The 25,201-nt window shown below is 35.2% G+C and overlaps 2 protein-coding genes across 5 annotated transcripts in view; both read right to left on the bottom strand.

Moving 5' to 3' along the window:
- Positions 1-2,828, bottom strand: part of LOC135832992 (uncharacterized) — a 50,964-nt gene extending 48,136 nt beyond the window's left edge. For 3 of the 4 annotated variants that reach the window (XM_065346564.1, XM_065346565.1, XM_065346567.1), the window contains exon 1: positions 1,975-2,827. In XM_065346564.1, the coding sequence (XP_065202636.1) occupies positions 1,975-2,511 (537 nt within the window). In that variant the 5' untranslated portion in view covers positions 2,512-2,827. Of the gene's footprint in view, positions 1-1,974 lie in introns of all 4 variants that reach the window. The other variant, XM_065346566.1, reaches the window with a different exon arrangement.
- Positions 2,829-4,009: 1,181 nt separating this feature from the next.
- The window catches only part of mib1 (mind bomb 1), a 327,741-nt gene continuing 306,549 nt past the window's right edge, over positions 4,010-25,201 (bottom strand). The window contains exons 13-19 of the mRNA XM_065346562.1: positions 24,556-24,684; positions 19,265-19,446; positions 12,901-13,096; positions 12,625-12,790; positions 8,097-8,189; positions 7,727-7,851; positions 4,010-4,784 (exon numbers count right to left, since the gene is read on the bottom strand). Coding sequence (XP_065202634.1) covers positions 4,644-4,784; positions 7,727-7,851; positions 8,097-8,189; positions 12,625-12,790; positions 12,901-13,096; positions 19,265-19,446; positions 24,556-24,684 — 1,032 coding nt within the window. The 3' untranslated portion in view covers positions 4,010-4,643. The remainder of the gene's footprint in view (positions 4,785-7,726; positions 7,852-8,096; positions 8,190-12,624; positions 12,791-12,900; positions 13,097-19,264; positions 19,447-24,555; positions 24,685-25,201) is intronic.

Genomic DNA, 25,201 nt, shown 5'->3' with positions numbered 1-25,201 from the left:
AAAATGAGTAAAAAAAGATAATTTGGATTAAAAACGTTTTTTTTTTTTTGTTTAAAAAACGAAAAAAAATTCAAAAAAGTGACCAATAGTGACTTTTTGAAGAAAAAAGTAACCAAAAGTGACTTTTCGTGAAAAAGGTGACTAAGTCACAATAAAAGTGACCCAGTAAGATGCCTGGAAAAGCTATTCAAAGTGGCAAAAAAACGCTTAAAACTGTTTTTAAAATTCATCTCCAATTCTTCCAAAATTATCAAATTGAAACGTTTTTGAAAGATTTAAATTTTTAAACCATTCGGTCTCGAAAAATTGACAGAAATTACCTCATACCCAGTACCCACTTTTGGTAATTTTACTCGAAAAGTTACCAAAAACGATTCCAAAATATTTGTAAAATACTAACAGCAGTCAAGATGGTCTCGTCATCGCCAATCTACTCGCGATATTATTCAATCCATTCCACGATGACGACACCAAAAACACGATAAAACGAACGAGGGAATGGGTGCACGAGGAAACTCGAACAAATAATCTCCCCTTTCAGTTTACAACAAAGCCAAGATTTCGTATACCGAAGCGAAGGGTGCGTTTTATCTTCGCGAAATATGCAAGTGCGTATAAATGTACGTAAAGTACATAAAAACCACTCTCCTCCCCAGTATTAACGTACAATGTTTGAATGAGCATGAGTACAAAATTACAATTGCAAATGCACCAAGTCTGAATATCGTACCAATGAAAGTAGGTATACTACAAGAAGCGTACGTAGGCCATTTCAAGTTAACGAGATGTATCATTCAATTAAACTGCTATCGTATCGTCGACTCCGAGTCACTAGAATATGAACAGCAGAGAGCTAATTGAATTTCAAAAGGAATCACGAGCCCGCGACGAACCAGGAAGAGGTATTAAAGACTATAGTACTTTAAGAAGAGGTGAAAAAATACGCCGGCGTCCGACACCCAGTTAAGGTAAATCTTCAAAAAAAAATTATCTAGAAGTATTCTGCTCAAAGATGAAAATTTTTCAATTATTTTTGGACCAACAGACATCAATTTTTCATTTTTTTTTTTGGTCGATTCTTTCGACTTTGGGAGGCTTTACATGAGGAAACCACCATCATTTGGGGGACCGGGAGAACGTTTTTCATGAAAAGGAGCTTATTTAGAATGATTCTGCCCATAAATGAAAATTTTTTCACAAATTTCTACAGACATAAATTTTTTATCTACTCGTATTTCCATTTTTCCCAAATTGGGGGGGGGGGGGTCCGACGAAGGTTTTCACTTGAAAAGGGGATTATGTAGAACAATTATAATGTGGAAATTTTTCAAATCGTAATAATTCTGATTTTTTCAAAAAAGTGACCGCTATGGGTCAGTGTCCGCTACTGGCAATTTACCTACTTATAACGTTAGCCTTTTTAGTCAACTGCACGAACGGTACTGACCATGATGGCGGTCACCATACGTTAGTCATAATTCATAATGGCAAACAAATCCTGTCTAAAGGTCCTGTTAGTCGACGACGAATAATAAAATGTAAATAGCAACACCTACAAAATACCGTTACAGCGGCCCATATGAGATGAGACGACGAATACACCTGCGTTCGAGCAAACACAGGCTACAAGGTCGTCGAAAAAACACTTTCGTACGAAATTGGCATTTTTGTCGGCTCGAATTATGTAAATTTTATCAGCCTAATATACGGTTCACGTTGATGTATATTGTATACATTGGCCAGATGTATAAGTTATGTGTAATATTGCATGCTCTTACATAACAAGTTGTTCGGTTTTGCATGCAGGTTCGAACGTTGTTCCGATACGAACACGTTTCGACGAGACTTCGGTTGGTCGAGTTGGATTACATCGTATCGTCGGCGTCGTTATCTCGAATAAAAACAATACCTTCTCACTGATCGTACAAGATCATACGTTGATATTACGTATTACAATAGAATACCTAAGCTTACCTCAGCAACAGACTGTTTCATCGACTCGTTCAACGACTGGATCCAAAAATTGACTAATTCGTTGACGATAGCCAGATCCGAATACAACCAGAGGAAAAGCTCGTTAACCCATTTCGTGCTTTCAACTTCGGCTCCGGTGGCCGGCGGTGGTAAAATGATGGATTTCGGTTTAGTCGATATATTCGCAATTTTACCGGACTTCGATCCGAGCCTTTTCCTCACCGGAGGAGTCGACGGTACGGTTTTGGCAGCAGAACCACCGCTGGGTACATTTTTACCGCTGGATAAATCTTTGACGGATGTTTTCGTCTCGGAGCCGAGATTTTGTGTTTTTTCGTTGGCCGCTGAGGTGGTAGCGGACGCTGCGATCTGTTTGGGTTTCTTGTACTTACCGTACAAATGATACAATATTACTACCGTTAATAATACGAATACGAAAATGCCGAACATATACATGGCGATAGTATCTAAAGTAGTATTCACGTTGCCGTCGAATGTGCAAATTAAGTCGTCGATTTTATCCGCCAAATCGGCCATATTGTTCCATCCTTTCGGCTTATTTGATCTACAAGTTTAACTAGCAGCGTAGGTACGAAAAATAAAACGAAAAATTACTATATCCACGAAACCAGCGGCGAAAAAATAATAACCAACAACGCCGATTCTACGTATACTTATCCTCTAAAATTAAAACCAGCACAAACACGACTGCACAACGAAAATAGCACAAAACACAGTAACTGCATATCGCATTACGAACTTCACGTCTTCGTCTTCCTAACACTTCTCCTCACACGCCGAACATCGACATCACACCGATCGTACCAAAAATGACCTATTATCAATTCGTACACAAAACACAAACTTTCAAAAAGCTCGCTCGCAGTGCAACCGTCGAATCGAATTCGTTAGCAGTGCTGACGCACCAACGAAATGAAATGTCTCTCGAGTAAAGCTCGGCGAACGTTAGCTAGATTTTAGCGCGATGAGCGAGCTAATGACAGACTGGACTGGAAATTACCGTATAATTTACCGTATTCGACGTTTCATTCTGACTCGATTTTTCAATTTTCACGGAAATTCGATTTCAATAATTTCATTTTCTTTTTCTCTTTTCCCCTCAATTTAGTAATTTGTTGGTCTTCGATCTTTTGTTATTCACTTTATCCGGACCCTGAATTCTAGAAATCAATAATATTAAATTAATTAATAAATCATTCATGAACGAACGAAGGAACACAAGGAATGAAATGAGTTCTAACTTCTAACACTTCTAACCGTTCTAAGAGAAATTATTTTTGTTTCTGATTACAAACTATAATGATCCTGATTCTTGAACAACGATTTTGGTAAGATCCTTAGAGTGGGATAATGAAATGAATTTATTTCTTGGACTTCAACAAGAATCACGAAATTGATGGAATGCAGTTCCCAGTTTTCTAACGTTAGAATCAAAGTTGATATACGAGTAAAAACATTGCACAGAATACGTCGTAAAGCCTAGAATATTAAAGGAAAACATATTCGATCAATGTTCGAGTACAGCTCATGACCGATCATATAATTTGTTATAATTAAAAATACTAATCAATAGCAGATATTCCCAATTCAAAATAACTAACGACAACATCTTCAACGATAAAAATAGTTTCAATCTTATAATAAATTTTGATTGTGACGAAAAACTTCACTTCATCTTATCAGAGCAAAGTTCCACATCAATTTGAGTTCAGAAAATATAAGAAAAGATCACAGGGATCTCAATAGAAATTAGACTAAATACGAACGTATAACTAATATTTCACACAAACCCAACAAACTGATACCTAAAACTTTGTTCAAGATCATTTCATAATTTGTAATTAAAATTTACAAAATAAGAACTGTTTTGATTGATACGAATTACTTCGTACTTAGAGAAATGTCAACTATCATAACAATCTAAGACCACTTTTGTAAAAAATAATTGCACACACAATTTCAAAACTAGTTTTCGAAAAACCTAATTTGAAAAAAAGTCAATAAATAAGGCTGATAAATATTACAAAATTTATTGAACGTTAATATCAACATATAAGTACATGCATTAGGTACTCAATACTCATTACAAAAAAGAAACACTACTAGGTGTAGTTACACTCAATTAATTAATAATTTTTCGCACTCAAACGAATAAATGAAGTTTCAATCATCTCAGATCGTTACAAATGAAAATAGGTACGTACACGTAGGTACATTACATACATCATACAAAATACATAAAATACAAACGATAAAAATTACACAAACGACAAACGAATAGGTAAGTAGGTACGAGTAGGTACACGAAACACATCACAATTAAAACTTGCAAAGTTGTCACACCAATAAAATTACTTAAATAGGGTAATTTGGTAAGAGTAATTGGATAAGGCAATGAGAGTAAGCGAGGAGGAATAGGTAAATTATTACAAAAAATGCTATGTAAATAAATCACTATATACCTTGGGCTATTACACGAAGAAAAAAAATCAGCATACATAATAAATATCCAAGTTTCAAACAAGCTAAAATAAACTTAATTCATTATAACACTACATAAACATACAGGCACAAGTATAGGTATAAAAAATCTATATCATAAAAACATACAGTAACAGTACAAAAACGAATAGATTAAAAAATATTATTCAATACAATAAAATTCTTTTCTCGACAGTTTTTCGACAAATAGGACACTCGGACATACGATCACCGCACATTTGACAGGTTCCGTGACCACACAGGAATATCATATTCTTCAATTTATCCAAACAAACCGGGCACATAGTCTGTAATTAAGCGAAAAAACACGCTCGTCGTTAGAATCGAACTTCTCTGAGTTGGTAAAATTTCATAATACGATTAGGCACCGTAGCTGTTTCGCAAAAAAAGGGGCCTTTTAGTCTTTTTCCATTACCGACGCCGAAACAGCGAGTGAAAACATCAAACGATTTTCTCGAGCAAGAAATTCAACTCCAGCTACTGTTTACAGAGAACAACAAGCAACAACAACAACAAAGAAAAAAAAGGGATACTGGAACAGCAGCCTACGACAGGATAGTCGGATTTCCTTCGATAGAAAAGGTACGAACAGGAACAATTTTCAACTGCTAGACTTGATAAGCTGAATTTTAATTTTTTTTCTCGAGAAAAGCAGGGAAAGACAATCCCTTGAATTTTGAAGAAATATCCTTCAACTAATAACTAGGTACGCATTCTGATACCATTTTCAGCAAATTACAATAAAACAGCTGCACACACGAAAATTTGCCCATTTTTAATCACAAAACACATGATCAGGTAATTAGAAAAATTAATCACTATTTTTTTTCCAACTGAATTGAAGGAACAAGGGGGTAAAAGATTATAATTTTCGTTCATGTAGTTATTTGTAATATTTGTAACTGTTTTTTTTTTTTCTGAGAACATAGACGTTTTAAAAATTGCAAAAAATTTATTGAGTAGAAAAGTGAGAAGACTTTCAGGTTGGATTCTGGCTGGAAAAAATTTAACCACAGAATTTCATATCTAAAATTACTATATACGGTCCTACTTGACCTCATGAAACACAGACAAATTGAAACAAATTCTTCATGAGTAAAAATTGACATCAAAAATCAGATAAAAGCTCAGAATTTGTTGAAATCATTCACTCCTCTTTTTAAAAAAACTGGGCTCATATTTATTTTTTTTTCAAAAAAAAGTAACTCAAAACGCAAGCAAAAAAAAAACACCACCAAAAAAAAACAGAAAATTACAACTGAAATATTTTGGTTGTTAATTTCAAGAAGTCGAACCATTTTGAAACTTTATTGACAAAAAAAAGATCCTTTTCGACAATTTATTTTAGATAATTATATTTTGGAAAAAAAGTGAATATCTTCAGCACCAATCAAGACTATTCAATTGCTAGCAGACTTGTTTTGTTTTTTTTGGAAATTTTTAGCAAAAAGCCAGACTTTTGGACAATTAAAAAAAAAGACTTGGAATTATTCACAAAAGAAGAGAATTTTTGTCAATAATAGGAAAAAGAAAAACTGAGAATTTTAGCAAAAACAACAAATGATGCTTTTTCGCAATCTTTGTCGAAAAAGCGATAATTGTTTCGATTTTTCGGTTAAAAAGCGAGAGATTTGGTTTTTGAACTGAAAAAGTCAACACAATAGCTGAAGTTAAGTGTTAGAAAAAAAATTTCTGATTTTCAAAAATTACTCCCCCGCCTCCCATATTTTTCAAAGGTTTATGCGAGTTTACAATTTTCTCCAGAAATTTCAACGTCCCTGGAATAGTTGAAAGTGAACTTCAGCTCTTCGTACGTATTTTATATTGAAGAAAGCAGGAACGAGGGAGGTGAGGGGGTAAAAGTCTCACATCTCTGTTCCATTTGAGAGTGTTTCGTTTCAATACATATTTAAAATTTTTAGAGCAGGAGTATTATAGAAAAATTGTGACTCATCAAATTGGTTTTTAAAACTCTTTCCTAGACCATTCCAAGGCCTCCATATCTTGAACCAGAAAATTTCATTTCAATTCATAAACTAGAACAGTAAAACTTCATGAATTACCTGAGCGAATTTTCGTTAATTTTAACAATTCTGAGGCACACAATCCCCCCCCCGTCAGTATTGAAACTAGAAAAGCTAATGCGGCAACAAAATACTTACAAATGGAAGAAAACGTCAATTTTCAAAATTTTGAGCATTTTAACTTCCCCTTTCTCCTAATCAATCTCAAGATCTGCACCCAACAAACTAAGTTGAAGCATTGGCTTCAAAATTTTCTACCTACGAGCATAAACATTCTTCAATTTCAATCAGCTGAATGTTCGCTGTTTTCAAAAATTTTGGGACTCAGAACCTTCTTTCTAAATGAAAGTCATTTTCCAATATTTACTTCACATGAATTTATCACTCAACAGTTTGAAAAAAAAATTCAACCAAAACGGACTGATTCAATTTAACAATTAAAAACGATAAAATTCTGAAAATATTTGCCACCATGTGTTGAACAAGGACCTTGGGCAAGGACTATTTTAATAGAAGTTTTTTGAAAATCGTCCAGTAATTTTTCAAACACCCAGTTTCAATTTCGAGGAATCCTAAATCCGAATAAAACACTCTCAGCATTTCGATTTTCCAACAACCGACTTTTTTTTCATCATAAGCTGACCAGACAGACCGGAAATCCGACCAACAAACTTTTCGAAGGGCGTGTTTTCGTTATCCGAATATTTCAGGCCATTCCAAGTTAGAATTTCGATTCACCCAAATCCTTTCATCGAATATAAATTCTTCATCATTAAACGAAAGATTTCATTAAACGTCCCAGCATTTCTTATCGGATCGCCACCTTCGTCATCACAATCATCATCACTGAACCTTTCGGCTTTCTCTCTACCTTTCTTCTTTTTTTCACAGCAATCAAAATATTTTGTTGCTGAAAATCCTCTTAAATATTGTAATCCTACGATGACGTTTCATCCGCATATACCTACCAGTATCACTATACTTTTTTTCATCTAATACCTTGAAAATTTACATCTTATTTTTTCCTTTTTTTCCATCCCAACTCGTCGGTGTATGTTTTTTTACGCCGTTGGAGTAACAATCGACAACGACGACGAGTTCATTAGGATGAAAAGTCAAAAGGCTTTCGTTTACAACACATATATGATAGGTAGAGGTACATTACATACATAGATAGAAAAATTATACACATAGGTATGTATTACTTGTTCTTTGATGTCTTGCAATTGTTGCTGTAATTTCTGTATATCGTACGTAGACGTATCTCGACTTCCGTTATTCATCAACGCTCCTCCGGTACTGGGTGCGGGTGGTGCGCTACTCGGATTAACTGCGCGTAAAAGCCCAACAAAAAAGAGTACAATTAGGTAAAAAGAAAAAAGAAATTACATCAACGTAGTCGTAGCACTACGTACACAAAACACAAAAGACGAGTCGACTACTACGACCACGTAGTACTCTATAAGGACGTAACTAGCAGAGAAAATGTACCGCGTATATCTCTCTCATTTTACCGTCCTAAGTACGTCGTAAATTTACTCTTAATTAATTCAAAATGGACTAAAATTCGCTTACCATTAGTAGGCGCTGTATTAACATTATTTGCATTTACATTGCTTATTTTACCGACATCCTCGACGATATCGGGCTGAACTTCGGTAATGCTTCCTATAAAAAATAAGTAAAAAAAAAAAGGCAAAAAATGCCAACCAAGAAGAGCACAGAATTAGACAGAGAAAAATAAACCAATTGAAATTCAGTATCGGTATTTAAATTAAATTGCGCGAATAGTCGCGTGCTCCTCCTTCTTCAATGGATTTCCAACAATACACAAAGAATGGCTAGGATGCTTTTGCAACAACAGCAAGAGAAAGAGACAAAAGGGTACCTACACAGGAACTCCGGAGCGGCAACCGAGGGTAGGTATATTTTAATAGGAAAATTTTCCTTTGTAATTTTCTCGCAGAATTCTTCCTTTTTACTTGAAAACACACCATAGCAGGCAAAAGGCGAGCGCGAGCGAAGCGAAGGCTCGCGGGGGGATTACACGCGGTATAACGTTGTTGTGAAAGCTAATTTCGCAAATTTTAAATTACACATAAAAACCAAACCGAAAGAAGAGAAAAAATTATCGAGCTCGTCGCCTGCTTGCCGTTATGTATTTTACTCGGCGAAGCAAGGCCGGGGCCAGGCCGAATCTCCTCTCTTCAATCTATAAACGTCGTACACGACATTGCGAAAGCTCGCGACGACTGTAATAAAGACAATTTTCCAATTGAAAATGTTATCGGTATAAAAATGGCTAGAGATTTTGATACGAAAGAGAAATAACACCCCGCACCGTGCCGCTCGTCCGGTCTTTATTTCTATATAGGCCTTTTTCTTCTGTACCCAATCGAGCCGCCGAATATTTTCGTACTTAAATTGACTATCGAGCGCCATTATAGAGAAATGAGCGAAATAAAAAAATAAGAAAAAAAGCTCGCAAGTTATATATTATACGCTATTCCGATGCCGAGATGAAATTTTTTGTTTGAACGCCGCTCCGCAATTCTCGAGTATTTTTTCGCAAAATGACGTATACGTGTAATTTTTTCCTTCTCGGAAAGCTCGCTGGAATTTTTCGCAATTATTATTTCACGGCGGCGGTGCTACGTCGACAGTTGCCATTTGAATGGGAAAATGGAGCAGCGTTCGTGTATTTCGACCATTTTTACTCCTCGTGTAGGTAATTTGCTGGCGGATTGGCGTACCCGTACCACTATATTGCGAGGTGGTTTTTGTACTTAACAGACGTTGGATTTTCAACGATTCTAATTTCTTATTTTTTTTTTCAAAAGAACGGCTGCGGTAATCAACTCGCTGAATACGGTTCAATTTTTCAATTCGAGCGAGATTTCGATAGAAACCTTGCGAAATAATTAAGACGAGGGAAATTTTTTGACAAATACAAAATTGCAAAATCAAAAATTTACAAAAGTGTGTTTTATAGAATGACCAAGCATAAAACCAGGCGAAAACTAAAAAAAAAAAAAAAACACCTAAAAACATGAAATAAAAATGGAATTGAGGCACAAAAGTAATAATCAAAATTATTTCAGATGATTTCTATCGCTAAAAATAACGAACGAAAATCATACATTTTTTCAATTTTTATGTAACAAAACGCCAAAAAATAAACAAAATGATCTCTTTTGAACTATTAAAAAAAAAAAAAAAAAAAAAGATCTGAAAGACGAAGAGTAAAATTCAGAAGTCAAAATAAAAAAGGTTTCGAAGAAAATAAAGGAAGATATCAACAATGGTATCGAAAAACTTCCATTCAATTAGGATGATTGAATATTTTATGTTACAGACTGTTTCTTTAGACTTGTCATTTTGTAGCTAAATAATGGCTTCAAAACAGCTTTTAAAAAAAATTTCAAAGATATTCCAAAAAAAAAAAATAAAAACAGTAAAAATATCAGACAAATGATAATTAAGTACGTGCGACGTCTAAAATATACGAAATTATGTGGTTCGGCTCAAAAAGTATACTATCGAACTTGGATAAGCACAAGATGACTCACAGCAAAAAAGGGAAAGAAGGGGTAGAAGGATGAATAATTGCTCAAGGGTCCCTTTTGAATTGACTGATTACATTTTCCAAAGCGAATTTTTATTCGAAATGGTCGAAAGACTGAAGAAAAAAATTTTAAACAACAACTATAAAATAACTATCTAATCAATTAATTTTCTTTGCTAATTTTTCTCATATTCTCTTCTCCTGTGAACGGTATGTTAGAAAAAATGCGAGAATAACGTTAACTATTGTTTTATAGTTCCTTTTTTTGGTGAGAAATTCCGAAATCAATTTGGCAGATCAACTTTATTATAAAATTATTATTTTGAAATGAAAGATTGGAAATTTTCAATTTTTTCAAAATAAAAATTTGATTAACTATTTTTTAAAAAAATGTTTTGAAATTTCAAACATTTTTCTAGTAAGGGGAAGGAGGAGAGTTAATTTTTCAATTTTTTATTGCCAGAGTCATTTTTCAATGTCAGAAAAATGCTTCAAGTTTCCTTGAGTAGGTATCTCAGAAATCAAAAATGGAATTCTCCATTTCTCACTTGATAGGCATGTAAAGATTTTATTCAAAATTGTATCGATATTAGAAAAATTTCTAATTCAAAATATTCATAAAACTCTATTTGACTTACAAAATTCAAACTTCTTCATACAGTTTATGTATGTACCCAGCCACGTTGGAATCTTAGGAAATGAAATTGTAGATATTAATGCAAAAACTGCCACCATCCTTTCTCCCCTTATATTTATCACAGCTGACGACCTCAAATCTATCTTCACCCAAAGCACACTTAAGAAATGGCAAAACTTTTGGTCCCTTCAAACCACAAACAAGCTCTTTCAACATAAAAAATTAGTCCATCCTTGGAAAAACCTCTCCCACTTAAACAGACTTGAAGAAATCATTATAACCAGACTGAGAATTGGCCACACAAAAATCACACACAATCACCTCTATGAAAAGGCCCCAAAACCCACATGTCAGTTCTGCCTGTCAGAACTTATATCTGTCCAACACTTACTATTTCACTGTCCCTCCTTACATCAGCACAGACTGTCCCTACAAATAGATGAAAGATCCCTATTCATACCAGACGACCCTTCCGAAATTAAAAAATTCTTAGACCTAATTAAAAAACTAGACCTTACCAACTCGATTTAAATCTCATATGACGGGTGTAATAATCAAGTAATTACAAACTACCAAAAAAAAAAAAAAAAAAATTTCAACAATATATAATTAAGTATTTTGAAAATGCCTTTTGCGGTTCTTGAGCATTCTATTTTTAAAAAAATATTTTTTTGGCTTTCTCAGAGTTTTTTCTCAGAATAACTTTTCAAAGTCAAAAAAAAAATGTTTTAAATTGTTTATTATTTTTCATTCAAAAAAATATATTTATCATAAATTTCAAAAATTTTGAAAGTTTTTTCGTTTTTAAAGCGTGGAAAAATGAATTTTCAATCTTTTTTAAAGCAGTTTTTGAACATTTCATTTTTTTTTTGAAAATATTTTCTCATATTATTTAGAATTTGTTTTGCATTTTTTTCAAATTTTTTCATTTTTTTTCAGAATAATTTTCGAACGACAGAAAATGTTTCAATTATAGAGCGTTTCACTGAGGGACACTAAGAGATCGAATCAAAAAAAAAAAAAAAAAAAAAAAACATGAAAAACCCATCAGAGATCTTAAAAATTAATGCAAGGAAACCTCATGAATTGTTTCCTGGGGATTTCAAGGAAAAGTGGTTCAGAAGGTAGCCTCTAAGCCATACACCATACCATAAAAATTTCAATAGCCAGTTTTCAGTTCAAGACCTAAAGTAAAACGTGTAAGTTGGAGACTTGAAACTATATGAAATTTAAACATTTCCACCAACAAGACACTTCCGAAAAAAAATCAATTTCTATCCTCGAATCCCTCAAGTCGAAACATACGAAAGATGATATCATTTTCCACACTCAAGCCAATGCCGGAATTCGCATAAGTACGGTATTTTCTTCAATTTTGATTTTCGAAAGAGAAAGCCAATCAAAATTTTAGATGCCAAAAATAAATTCAGCCATTCTGTAGATACTTATTTTAAATTCTTGGAGATGAATGATTTTAGTCTGAAGGCTCCAGATTTGCATGGTCCATGTTGATTTGAAAGTTGAAACCAAAGTTCCAGCTTTTCAGCTCAATTGTGTCACATTACAAAAATTATATTTTTTCATAAATTTTTAGTTCAATTTATTTTGGCATTTTATAAAAATTCGCCAAAATTCAAAAAATTAACTGGGGCAGCTGAAATTTGGGATTTTGTTATTTGATATGCTCTTTTCAAATATCCAATATATGTACATCGATAAGATCAAAAATTGATTTTCTCAACACACATTTTAATCTGAAACGGAGTTCAATTTTTAGTATTTTTCAACTACCATATGGAAATTCTATCCAGTAGAAGAGGAGCTACGTGACATGACGCAGAATTTCTGGAAGAGAGTACACAGGTATTTATGATTATACGTAAGTTGATTTTTAAACCCACCTTGACCACCACAGCAGACGATAAACGGCACCATTCGATCAATTTGCGATCTGCATTGGACACATTTCTTCATAAGGCAAGCGCACGATTCGCAGGCTACCATATGATTACACGGTTTAAACAACACCGAAGCTTTTTTATACGAACACACGATACATTCTTCAATCTGAAATCACAAATAATCAGCATCATTACATTATGTACAACAGAATTTGTAAAATCATCACTCGTCTCGCAGAATCCGATCACTCAGCCAATTCCATTCAGTCTACATACCTGTATCCTATTGGCGACTGGTTCTCTGCAAAGTAAGCATTTTTTAATCCTTGGCGAACACACCGAGCAACTGGCCACATGTCCGCAAGGTTTAAACAATATATCTCTCTTTAAATCCGAGCATATCAAACACTCATCCAGGGCAGCAGTTTCTTCTCCTCCTTCGCCATTACTACCTCCACCGCCCGAATCGCCTCTGAAAAAAGAAAAAAAGCAACGAATTATAATAGATTTTTTCTCCACATTCATTTTACATATCGTTCATTAACATCGCTTCGCTCGTAATCGCAAAATATGAGGATACTCGTAAAGCTCCATATTGCATACGGCTTGTTTTCGCGGCGCTCGCGATACAGGGCTCGACTCGTATAGTTGAAAACATTCCTTTAATAATCCGTATTTATTAACGGCTTGTTAAAAATTACCATAAAAACCTGGCTGCGGGCGAGAGAATACCCTCGTAAAAAGCGCCGTACTTTTCTAATCTACACGCCCAACTAATTCGCACCAAATGGCCGATCCTTCGCTGGGGTTTTATCTTCGTACCGTATACAGGGTGTCCTGATTACAAAGTTCACTCCTTTCGTGGATGAAATAGGCAACTTATTCGATTCTCGTGTAAAAATACGAGTTGAATTTTTGAAACTGAGATCTTTTTGAGATCCTACTTTTATTTAATTTGATATCAGGCAATTCGAGTGATTCCCCAGACAAGTTTTAAAGAAATATGAGAGGAAGAGGAACAGAATCTGAACCGAATCGTTCAATATTCAAAATACCAGAAGTAAAAAAATCACAGAATTCGTCGAGTATAGAATTTAGGACGCTTTGTACATTAAGCATAAAAGTACATAAAATTGTAAATTAAGGTCAAAATATTCTCGACGAAAATAAACAATTTTTTAGCCTACAATCCTTAAAAATCTTAATCCGCGTATAAAAAGTAGATTATCCGGTACTATAATCTCGCGCGTACACTGACGAAAGGACAGCTGAGACAAGTAAATTCCTCGCAAAATACTACAATACTTTACGTTAAATATATGCATTCGCTCGTATCCTATTCCTATTCGCTATACGTTTGCGTATACGATGTTATAATGCCAAATACGACGAATATACATACTATATATACACTTCGAAACTCTCTGTACAATCTGCAACGCAGCGCGTAGCTCTTTACAATGCACAAATACTGCATATAAATATAATGCGATAAGATTAATTGAGCGCTCTGCCATCCCTGCGAATCACCTCCTGTCTACGATATTCTCTTCGTCTGCCTTCATGAATCTCGTTATGCAACACAGCAGCGAAGCTACGTCGAATGCATGGAGTTGTTTTTTTTTATACGTTTTTGTGTACCCAGTGGTGCGGTGCACAGTACTACACGGCACACAAGTAATACGTTCTCTCTCGACGCAGTAGTACGAGTCGATGTATTTTTGGTCGAATTTTCATTTGAATTGAAGACTATTTCAAATGATCTTTCTTTCTCTTTCTCTCAATCATTCTCTTCTCGTATTTTAAAATCAAGTTTCTTTTTCAGTTCAATCTTAATTACCTCCTTCTTTCACGAATATTTCTCCTTTTATAGAAAATCCCCAACTGTAGAAAAATATCTGGATCGGAGACAGAATAATCGAAGGAACATCCAAAAATGAAGCATCGAACAAAATTTCGTGAATTTCAAAAATTCAATTCAATTTCTCAAGGAGGAAAATCAAAGATTTCTCACTTGAAAACAAAAAAATGTGTTTTCATAACCATCCACGTTCCCTGTTCCGAGCAACTAGAAAAGTTACAAGTTGAGATTTGCAGGGAATAGGATGGGTCGTTTTTCAACTTTTTTGAATTTTGATGGACTCTAGCGAAAAATCATGGCCAAATGACCTGAATAAGACGCGGGAAAAATTTCGAGTTTTTTGGTCAATGTTTGACCCCTCCCCCCTTTTGAGCTCAATATTTCCAAAATTGAAAAATTTTCCATCGTTTTAATTTTTTTTTTCAGTTTAGGTCTTTTAACATCTCTATTACTTGCTTATGATCGCTTTTAAGTCAATAGAAAAGTTAAACGTTCAAACGTAGGAGTTCTAAATTTTCAAAACTTCGAGCTCGAGGGGGTGAGGGAGTCTAACATTGACTAAACATTTTGAAATTTTTTCTGCCTCTCATTTAGGTCATTTGGACGTGATTTTTTTGCACGAGTCCACCAAAATTCGAGAAAACTTGAAAAACGACCTGCACTCTAGTAGGGAACCTAAAAGTAACACTAGTAACATAACCTCGAAAAAAAAAGGACCAGACTCATTTTTTTTTTCAAAGAGAAAATATAACATTAGCGACTTTAAAAATGACCAACTAAAAAGTAGCTACAATAGTTACAAACGGTGAGCAAAACATTTAAATGCAGAAAAAAATCACATTGTAAAACATTTTTTTTTGAAAAGAGGATTTTTGTCAATTATTGGCAAAAAACGAGACTTCATATGGAAATAATTGGCACAAAGTAATACTTTTTTGCAATTTTTGTGAAAAAAGTGAGACTAATTTACAACTTTTGGGTAAAAAAGTGACGTAATTTTTGACCTCATAAATCTATTGGTCGTGTGGTTTGGTACCATTTTAGAACTTCCTTTTTTGATTTTTCTGAGTTGAAAAAATGCTGAATTTCATGTTGCCCCTTTTCATGATTCCAAAAATGGAAAAATCTACAAATGTGAGAGATCCCCAAATTGGCTCAAATTCACCACTAATACGTTTAGGAGATGAATTTCAGTTATCTAGTCTAATTTCTTCACATTTTGATAGAAATTGATCCACTTTAGTGGTGGAAGTCGCATGAGGAAGATTTCAAGTTACTGAGTAACCAAGCCAGAGGAGAGCCCTCTAAATCCCTGGAAGCAGCGTTCCGTCAGAAGAGGTATTTTCCTCTCAGGGGTACATTGTATCTGAGCGAAGGACAAAGCTGACGCCCGAGCACGTCTCACAGCTTACCTTTCTGCATGAAAACTATAAGTATTCCGTTTAATTCGATTTGTGTCGAGTAATTCCTATTATTTAAGATTTTATATTAGATGTCATTTGTGTTCTTTTTAAATTTTTACACAGGGCGTCAATTCCTCAAATTTTTTCACCAGCGTTATCAAAATAACACTACGTTATTCCACAATTTTCCTGAAATGTCGTATAAGTACCTTCCTTATACATTTAAGATTTAATTTTTAATTTTCAATTCTAGTCTAGAGTTTTGTTCCTCATACTTTCGAGTTTTAAAACTTGAAAAAATTTAATTCCGTTTCTTTGTTATATTTTTTAGTTAAACTTATCTTTTCCATTTTTAAAATTAAAAAAAATTTATTTCGTTTCTTTGTTTTACTTTTTAGTTTTACTTTCAAACTTGTCTTCAATAATTGAGGAGCTTGGTTTGGAAGAGAGGTTATTTTCGAAACTCGCTGTTATTATTCAAGTCGGTATGTTGATGGATTTTGTTTTTATTTTCCATTAGATGATTCCGCAAATTGAAAGAGGTCCAAACGCCGTTTTTTTGGAAATCGAAGATGGAGATCCTAACGCCGTTTATTTGCAAATCGAAGAAGAAGATCCAAACGACGACGATGATGTTATTTATCTTTATGACGATGGTCTTCCCTTACCATGTGCTCCGTTTGAAAGAATTTTTTCAAAATTGAAAATCCAGAACCAAGAATTATTTTATAGTGTTTTTATATTGTAAGTTGTTCGATATTTGTCAATATTAAACAAACAGACGACGTTTATTTTTTATTTATACAAAGTACAGATAGGCTACCTGCGAGAGAATTATTGCAACCTAGACCAGCAATTCGGAGTGAGGGACTTGAAGCATGTAGAGCTTGTTAAAATATTTGAAATGGGGCAGAAATAATTTGGAGGTAGTAGAAGCGGTACAGAAAGGACAGAGTTACTAAAAAAAACAGATTTGCTGAAACTTCATTTCTTAGTATTTCAATCCCGTTTGCGAAAATACTTTAAAAACGGAATGGATAGAAATGCTGATTCATTCCGCAGCAACTGTATCCCGTTTAAACGAACTACAAAACCTTGCAGTAATTCTGTCCCGTTTGAAAGAATTCTCTAAAAAAGGATAGAGTTGCTGAGCATTCAAAAAGCAGTATTTCTGTCCGGTTTAAGGAAATCCTCAAAAAGGATAGAGTTGCTAAGTATCGAGGAAGCAGTATTTCTGTCCCGTTTACGGTTATTCTTAAAAAGGATAATTGCTAAGCATTCAAAAAGCAGTACTTCTGTCCCGTTTAAAAAATTCTCAAAAAGGACAGAATTACTGTATTGAGGAAGCAGTATTTCTGTCCCGTTTAAGAAAGTCCTCAAAAAGGATAGAATTGCTAAGGATTTAGAAAGCAGTATTTCTGTCCGGTTTACGGTTATTCTAAAAGAGGCCAGAATTGCTAAGGATTTAGGAAGCAGTATTTCTGTACCATTTAAAAAAATTCTCAAAAAGGATAGAGTTGCTAAGTATCGAGAAAGCAGTTATTCTGTCCCGTTTACGGTTATCCAAACGCCGTTTATTTGCAAATCGAAGAAGAAGATCCAAACGACGACGATGATGTTATTTATCTTTATGACGACGGTCTTCCCTTACCATCTGCTCCGTTTGAAAGAATTTTTTCAAAATTGAAAATCCAGAACCAATGGCAAAAGTGAGATTTTAGAGAATTGAATTTCCAATCGACATAATGTCGTTAGTTTTCTTCTAGGATGCTTATTTTTCGATATATTTGCAAAAGAAAGTAAAATTACCCCACCTTGGAATCAAAACTCACTTTTGCCAATGTAGGTACTTTTACTGACTGTCCATTATATTATCAAGTCATAAAAAACGATTTGTGTAAAAATAATACATCTATAAGTACCTTCCTTATACATTTAAGATTTAATTTTTAATTTTCAATTCTAGTCTAGAGTTTTGTTCCTCATACTTTCGAGTTTTAAAACTTAAAAAAAATTTAATTCCGTTTCTTTGTTTTATTTTTTAGTTAAACTTATCTTTTCCAGTTTTAAAATTAAAAAAAATTTATTTCGTTTCTTTGTTTTACTTTTTAGTTTTACTTTCAAACTTGTCTTCAATTCCGTTTTGAAATTTTTTTTTATTTAGGTACTTACCTAATTTCATTTATTGGTTTTAACTTTTGTAATTTTAAAATTTATTTTGTTCGTAGTCAAACTTTTTATTAGAAAAATTCTTAAATCAAAATATGTATGTACTTGTTTTAGTGGAGTGGTACTCTGGTATACTGAGACTGACTGTTATGTATGTACTTGAGTTTGAGTCAGAGTCGAAGGATGAGCATAATAAATTATTCTTTTGAGCAAAATTTGAAAAAAAAATGCTCATATTTGCATGTACATAATATTTATTTTTTATTCAGATTTTTTACGGCGAGCAAGCCACAATTTCCTTCGCCACCTTTCGCAGCTATGCTATACTATTCTAACGTGAATAGGTAAACAACCGGTAGTAATCAGTAATTTCTCCGGTAGTTCTCCGGTTGTATTTTTCAGGTGTTTTTCCTCCGGAGGAAAAACTACCTGAAATCCACACCACTAATTTTCGTGCTTTCTAGGTCAAATTCTCACCTTTTTCGTGCCGGAAGACATGACTTTACACTATCATCAAGTCATTTTCAACTGATTTCAAGATATTTCAACATTTTAAAGCAATTTTTACAAAATTTCGTTCAGGAAAATTACAATTAGGGAAGTTGGTTCAACAATTTTAATGATACTGAAATTGCCAATGATGACCAACAAATTGGTTACTGTATTTCAAAATATTATTTTCCCAGCTTCAGAAGTGATATCTTTTGATGTTTTGGCATAATTAACGCGAAATACTTCAAAACAAAATATTCTCAAAACGCGAATTCATCCACAAATGAACTCGCTCGTAATAAATTTCCTAGGGATTTAACTTGATGGTAGACCATTTTTTTTTCATAAATCACAGAAGGACCTGATTATGAGAGATCCATAGTTTCACTCGTCTCTGAAATACTCGTAAGAGTTTGAATCTCGGCAGAAATGTCCGTGGGTAGGGGGAGGGGTTTCCAAAATTCAAAGGAACCATTTCTTCGGTCAAAATCTAAGATATTTATACCTCTGATTTTCGGTGAAAAAACATTTCTGTAAATCACGTTGACTCCAATCTAAATCATCAAAAATATTTTCGTCGCCCTAGTGCGGAAAATCCGACCATAATGCTTACGTCCAGCTACGCCGCCGGCGACGACGTTAAGAAACGACAACGACGAAGACGACGTCTGCGACGACGATATTTTAAAATACGATTTCTCGCCTCATTACTTACTTTTGCTTCTCTTTATGGCAGTTTGTCAGTGCTTTGCATAGATTCGGGTCGGGACACAGATCCAAAGGCGTTTGACCTTTTTTATTCTTCATTTTCAAATCAGCTCCGTTCGCGGCCAATATGCAGGCTATAGACGACGACGATTTCTTCTCCGTGCTCTGATTTCCGAGTCCCATTAACAACTACACAAACATCGTTTCCCATTAGTAAAAAAAAAAAAAGACAAAGTAACGCACGAAGCAACATGAAAGGTTCAGGCAACAGGAGCAAACACGAAGGAAAAATTATTATTAAAGTCAACAATTAGCTCTCTCTCGTACATCGTCGTCGGTCGGTTGTTTAATTTACACCGACGTGTTTCTCGACGAGGAAAAAAAAACAACAACGAGGAAGCAAGCTCGTGAAAATAGCCACTTTTTCAGACACTTTACTCGGTTAGTTTGTTGTCGTCGCTGTTGCAGTCGCCGAAAACCATAGGCCACATTAATAATTCAAAAATCGCTTCGTTGCTTCGGCTTCGTCTCTCCTCCCCCCCCCGCCCCCACCCATCATCTTTCCGAGTGTTAAACCGCGAAAATTCCATTTTGTACTTTGAACCATGCACCGTGGTGGCATGGTATGGCATTTCCACCGAGTAAAAACATCATGTAACTTGTATCCCAACTCGTCCCCTGCCCCGAACCATCTTCGGTGCGGTTGGTTTAACAAAATAAGCCAATTTTTACGCCGAAATTCCATTCTCGTCTCACCCCCTTATGCTGTGTGGCAGCATAACCGCACACAGTTGGCCCAACTCCGACGACGACGACGACGTGTTCACTCAAGTTTTAATTTTCCTTAAACTTTTTTTTCTCCTCTCTTCGTCTCGGGGTTATTTTTTCAGGGTTGAAAAATTAATGTCGACGCTTCAAAAACTCAAATTTTTCAACGCTACACTCTTTTACTCGTGCTGGAAAAACTCATTACACGGTGCTCTTCTGCGGAGAACTTTTTTTTTGCACCTTTTACCTCCCCGTTGGCTTCCTTACTCCCTCGTGCTATCTATGGCACCGCGTACAACACAAGCTAATAAATCAATAACAAAAATAAAATATTTTTCCCAGCTGTTTTTCGTGACTTGGTTGGATTTCTTCTAGTTGTTTTGCCGCCTCTCTCTCTCACTCGCGCGCGCCAAGATTATAAAGTACACGTTGCGTCCTACTCCCCCCCCCGCCTCCTTCTCCTGGCAGCCCCCTATAAAGCGTCGGAGCGAAAAATACTATGCAGCCACGCAGTTTTTGGGGGCTGGGGGCGTCCTCGGTGACGAATAACACGTTTTTCTCGCTATGAAAGTAGTACGCGGCGCGCGAGACCGGCGAAAAAGCAGCGAAAGTTCGCCGTCGTCTTATTCTTTTTTCTTTTTCTTTCTTTCTTTTCCACCAGTCGAAATTTAATTTAATTTAAAAAGCTCATTTAAAAGACGCGATGACAAGCAGACTCGAACACGCTTTTAATTAACTCGGCAAAACAGTTGTTATTCGCGAGTTTTACACCAGTCATTTTTAGATATCTACGTAGGATTATTCTGCACCGTTCGCCGTTCACCGTTCTTCCTTCCCTGCTCTACAGCTTTTCACCGGGGGTGGATTTAGACGCCTATCAACAGACAGCTCTCCAGTGTACCTTTTTTCTCTATCCTCTCTAGATTCACGCACATTTACCTTTTACGTAGGTATTTCGCGAAAATAGCCGAACCCTCATCGTCGAGAGCTTTTTCCAGCTCCTTATTATACACGAAAGCTCACTCGAATAAACACTTTTACCTGGTTTCGTGTCCTGTTACTTATACTAACACACAGCGTGTGAGTAGTAATAGGACACGAAACCGGGTAATATCTGCATATTCGTTCCAAAAAAGGGATACGCTCGTAATTTACACGTTTTCTTCGAGTTTCACTATATATAAGGTTCAAGTTTTTGGCTACGTTGAGAACTTTTCATTAATCCGAATGAATTAACTCTCTTCGCCCTGCGTTCTCTCACACACACACTCTTTACCACGTGATGAAGGCTAATTTCCATATTTCTCGTATGTTTTTCTCGTTTAGAAAACTTTTTTTTTTTACTCATCCAGCCCAAAGGTACCTGTGCGATGCTCTTCTACCTAGTCGAGAGTCAACCCTTTTGCTTTTTCTCGAGTCATTTACCAAACGTGAAACTTATTATATTATAATGAGCCTTTTTCCTCGTTGAGCTAGCTTTTTTTTTTTTTTTTTTTGCTGAGGGTTGTAAAATGAGCTCTCAGATGTGTACTGGAAGCTACCTTTAATACTTCGCTAATATGCGAGGTCATTTTTGATAATTTGTTTTCCTTGCACGATAAGAGTATACGAGTAGAGGATTTAGACGAGAAATGGAAACTGAAGAAAGAAGGGAGGTTGGCGACGAATTAAGAAAAATGGCAACAGAAGATAATTTTTCAGAGTGGTATTCGAGCAGAACTTTCATGAATAACATGAGAAACTTTACAACCCTAAATTCTGATTGAGCTGGCATTATTTTGTCTCATTGAAAATGCGTTCATTCACACCTCACAAGATTGCCTCTCGAGGTGTCGTGTCCTCCTCCAATTTGAACAAGACCTCGATTTATACATAGAAAGATAAAAGTTTAAAACTTTTATCGGTCGAACTGATTTTTCGATTTTTGACGAATTTATAAAAATTTGATGAGGAGCGAATAATAAGTATTCGAGTGAGGAAATTATTTATTTAGTAAGACTTATAATTTTTTTTGGTGAACATGTAAAGGTTATTGAAATGTAAAATTTTCATATATATTTTTACTTGGGTCCGAATCTACTCAACTATTTCTGGCCATTCTGGAACCGCCAGTGCGATTTCAGATCACTCCAGAATTTTTGAATTTCCTCAGAAAGAAGTGGAAGTGAATTTGGGAAACCAAAAAACGAGTTGTGGCTTATTCTCGACCTACTCGACGGGTTTATCCACATTTGAACCAGTTTCTAGCCGGACACCTCGAGTGTGTTTTTTTGACCAGTATTTTTCACCAAGAAATATGGCCAAAAAAACACACTTGAAAAGAAAAGTCCTCCTAGAAACTTGCTTAAATCTACAGATAGACTCATCAAGCAATTCGAAAACTAACCACAACTCGATTTTTTGCCACTCAAATTAATTTCCATCCATTCTGAAGAAATTAAAAAATTTCGGAGAATCAGAAAATCGTGCTGAACGCTCTAGAACGGGTTGAAATAGTCAAAGTCGAAATTCCACTTCGAACATAACGATATACCTACAATAAAATTTTCAAATTTTCTGAACGTTACCCGAACAGAACGATATTGGGCTCTGAACAAATGATTCGATGTTTGGAACAAACAAACGATAACCGAACAAAACCAATGCCACCTCTACAGAAGGCCTCAGCGCAGAAAAATTTGGCAACATGGTGTAGGCTGAACGTTATCATTTGAGTACCGGGTGACCAAGAATAATGGGTTTTGATGTGTTCTGATAAGTTAAAAAGGAAAAAAATTTCCCTCAGTAAAAATTAGAAAATGGAATAACAATTGAGAAAAAGTGCTTTCGAATTATTGTTTCGATGCAAAATGAAAGATTATTTCGTGTTTCATTGAAACAATCACTCAAACGTCCATTTTTTACCTACGTGATCATTTAATTTTCTAATTATTTTCATAATGGAAATTTTCTCTCCTTTTTGATAACATCGAAATCCCTTATTCTTGGTCACCCGGTATACTGATTTTGGTGGGAATTGAGAACAAAATGAGTTTTAAATTAATTTTTTTCATGTAATTCGGTTGATTTTATTCTTTTAAATGGTTCAAAATGCCTTTCAAGTGCTGTGCTCCGAATTGCAAAGGAAATTACGATAAAGAGGGACAAAAGTTTCGATTTTTAAATTCCCAAAAGACGAAATTTTGAGAAAAAAAATGGATCAATTTTTTACGACAAGAAACACGTTTATACCAACGGTCAACTATATATATACGTTGAAACTTGAAATTTGCGTTGATAATTAAATTAATTATTGAAATTTTTTATATTCGTACGCATCATTCATCCCGTCATCCATTTTGCGCTACTCGTATTTGTTCATTTTTTTTTATCAGGTATGCGAACTACACTTCAAAAGTGAAGAAATAAGTCGTGACCCATTGACTAAAAAAGCAACATCGAAATGTAATGCCGTCTTTTCAATTCTGCCAAATTGCCCAGCACGACTATCGAAATTGACCCCTGATGTGTTGCCACGCGATAGTAGAGATGAGCGACGTAAGAAAATAAGAGCAGCTACAATGTGTAAACACCGCTTTAACCGAAGGTTTAATCACTTTTAAAGCTTTCCAAACAACAAATTATCTTTACTTCGTTGGAAGAATTTCGGAAACTTTTATCAACCAAAATTGAACTTTTTAATTATGGCGGCGAATTTGAAATTATTGACAAAGGTTCAAACATTACGTTTTTACGAATCGAATTGATTGATTGATGAATTCCAAAAATTACCTGATCAAAGATGAGATGTCCACACGGCATCATTGTTTTTTCCCCTCGTCTTTAGACCTAATTAGGGTATTTGTGGGAGAGAGGGAAAGGTTCTGCAACGGTCAGATGAAACCCCGTAGATTGAGCCACTTCAGTGTTGGGAAAAGTTTTTAAATGACTTCTTACCAAACGCCGTGGCCCTTCTGAGAAAATTTGTAATAACAAAGAATCTTTTTTTTTCAACGATCTTCGAATTTTTTGAGCATTTTTTTTTCAGTTGCGTTATTTAGAAAGTTATGGCAAAAAAACAAAAACAAAATGTGGACTCTATTTTTGATTCCTTCTCCCCGAGTTCTGTTGAGTTCAAACCTTAAAAAGCAAGCTTGTACTAAATAGCGAATCAATGCAGAAAAACTTAGAACCGATCATTTTGTGGTAACGATCAAGCTATTGGAAAAGAGCTCATCACCATTTAACAAATTCTTCAGACCTATTTCGGGTTTGCTTGTATAAAGTTGAAATCATTTTATTCGAATTTCTAATCTAATCCAACCAAATTGATACAACAAACTGAACTCTCCGAGCCTACGATTCGTATCCCTTAATCCTTCCAATTTCCACTACGAGCATTCACCTTTCTCCATCTCACGTCCACGTTCCGGACGAACAAAAAAAAAACTATTACATTTTGAGATGGGAAAACCAACAACAACCAACCTATTCTCCAGTAGTGTAAACCGTTACTATAGGGCAGCAAATTAAAACTCGAAACTGGCTTACCTTTCCGACATCATTAGCATCTTGTAATTGTTTAAGCTGCGACAGAGTATGATTGCGTAACGCTTCGTGTAAGGGGCTGTCTCCGTCTTTATCGGGAATATTTAAATTCGCGCCTTCTCTGATGAGTAACTGAAAATTAAAACATTACCATAATAATTAGCTAGCTTCCGTTCTTACAGACAGACCGTACAAGTCCGTCAGTCCGTCCCGTACACTTTATAGTAGTCTTTATTAACGTGCCAGTGCCACTACGAGTACCTACCTATCTATCTATCTACAATAACACGTAGGTAGCCCTATTATTCCGCGTATCCGAGGATTACGTCGCCAATACGCAGCCTTTTTACCCTACACCGTGCTTCCTGGCACTACGTCCCAGAAAGACAATTTACCTAAATTATAACCAACCTCCCACACCTCTATACCCTTTTTTACTTCATCCCTTCCGTGCGGCATTCAGAAATGAAACAATTATAAACGCCGGTGAGCTAAAATCAGCGGTGGCGCTGAGATGGAATACAGAAATTTTTCATTTCCATCGGAAACGAAAATAATCTCGGTTCAATGTACTACTGCTGCTCGCAGAGTGGAGCGTCAGTGCAGCGGCGGTGGGATGCTACATCGTGTCGCCGGCGTCGTAGTGTCC

Source organism: Planococcus citri, chromosome 1, assembly GCF_950023065.1.
Source record: "Planococcus citri chromosome 1, ihPlaCitr1.1, whole genome shotgun sequence".
NCBI lineage: Eukaryota > Metazoa > Arthropoda > Insecta > Hemiptera > Pseudococcidae > Planococcus > Planococcus citri.
Note: the sequence above shows the minus strand (reverse complement) of the source record. Positions and strands in the feature narration are given on the sequence as shown.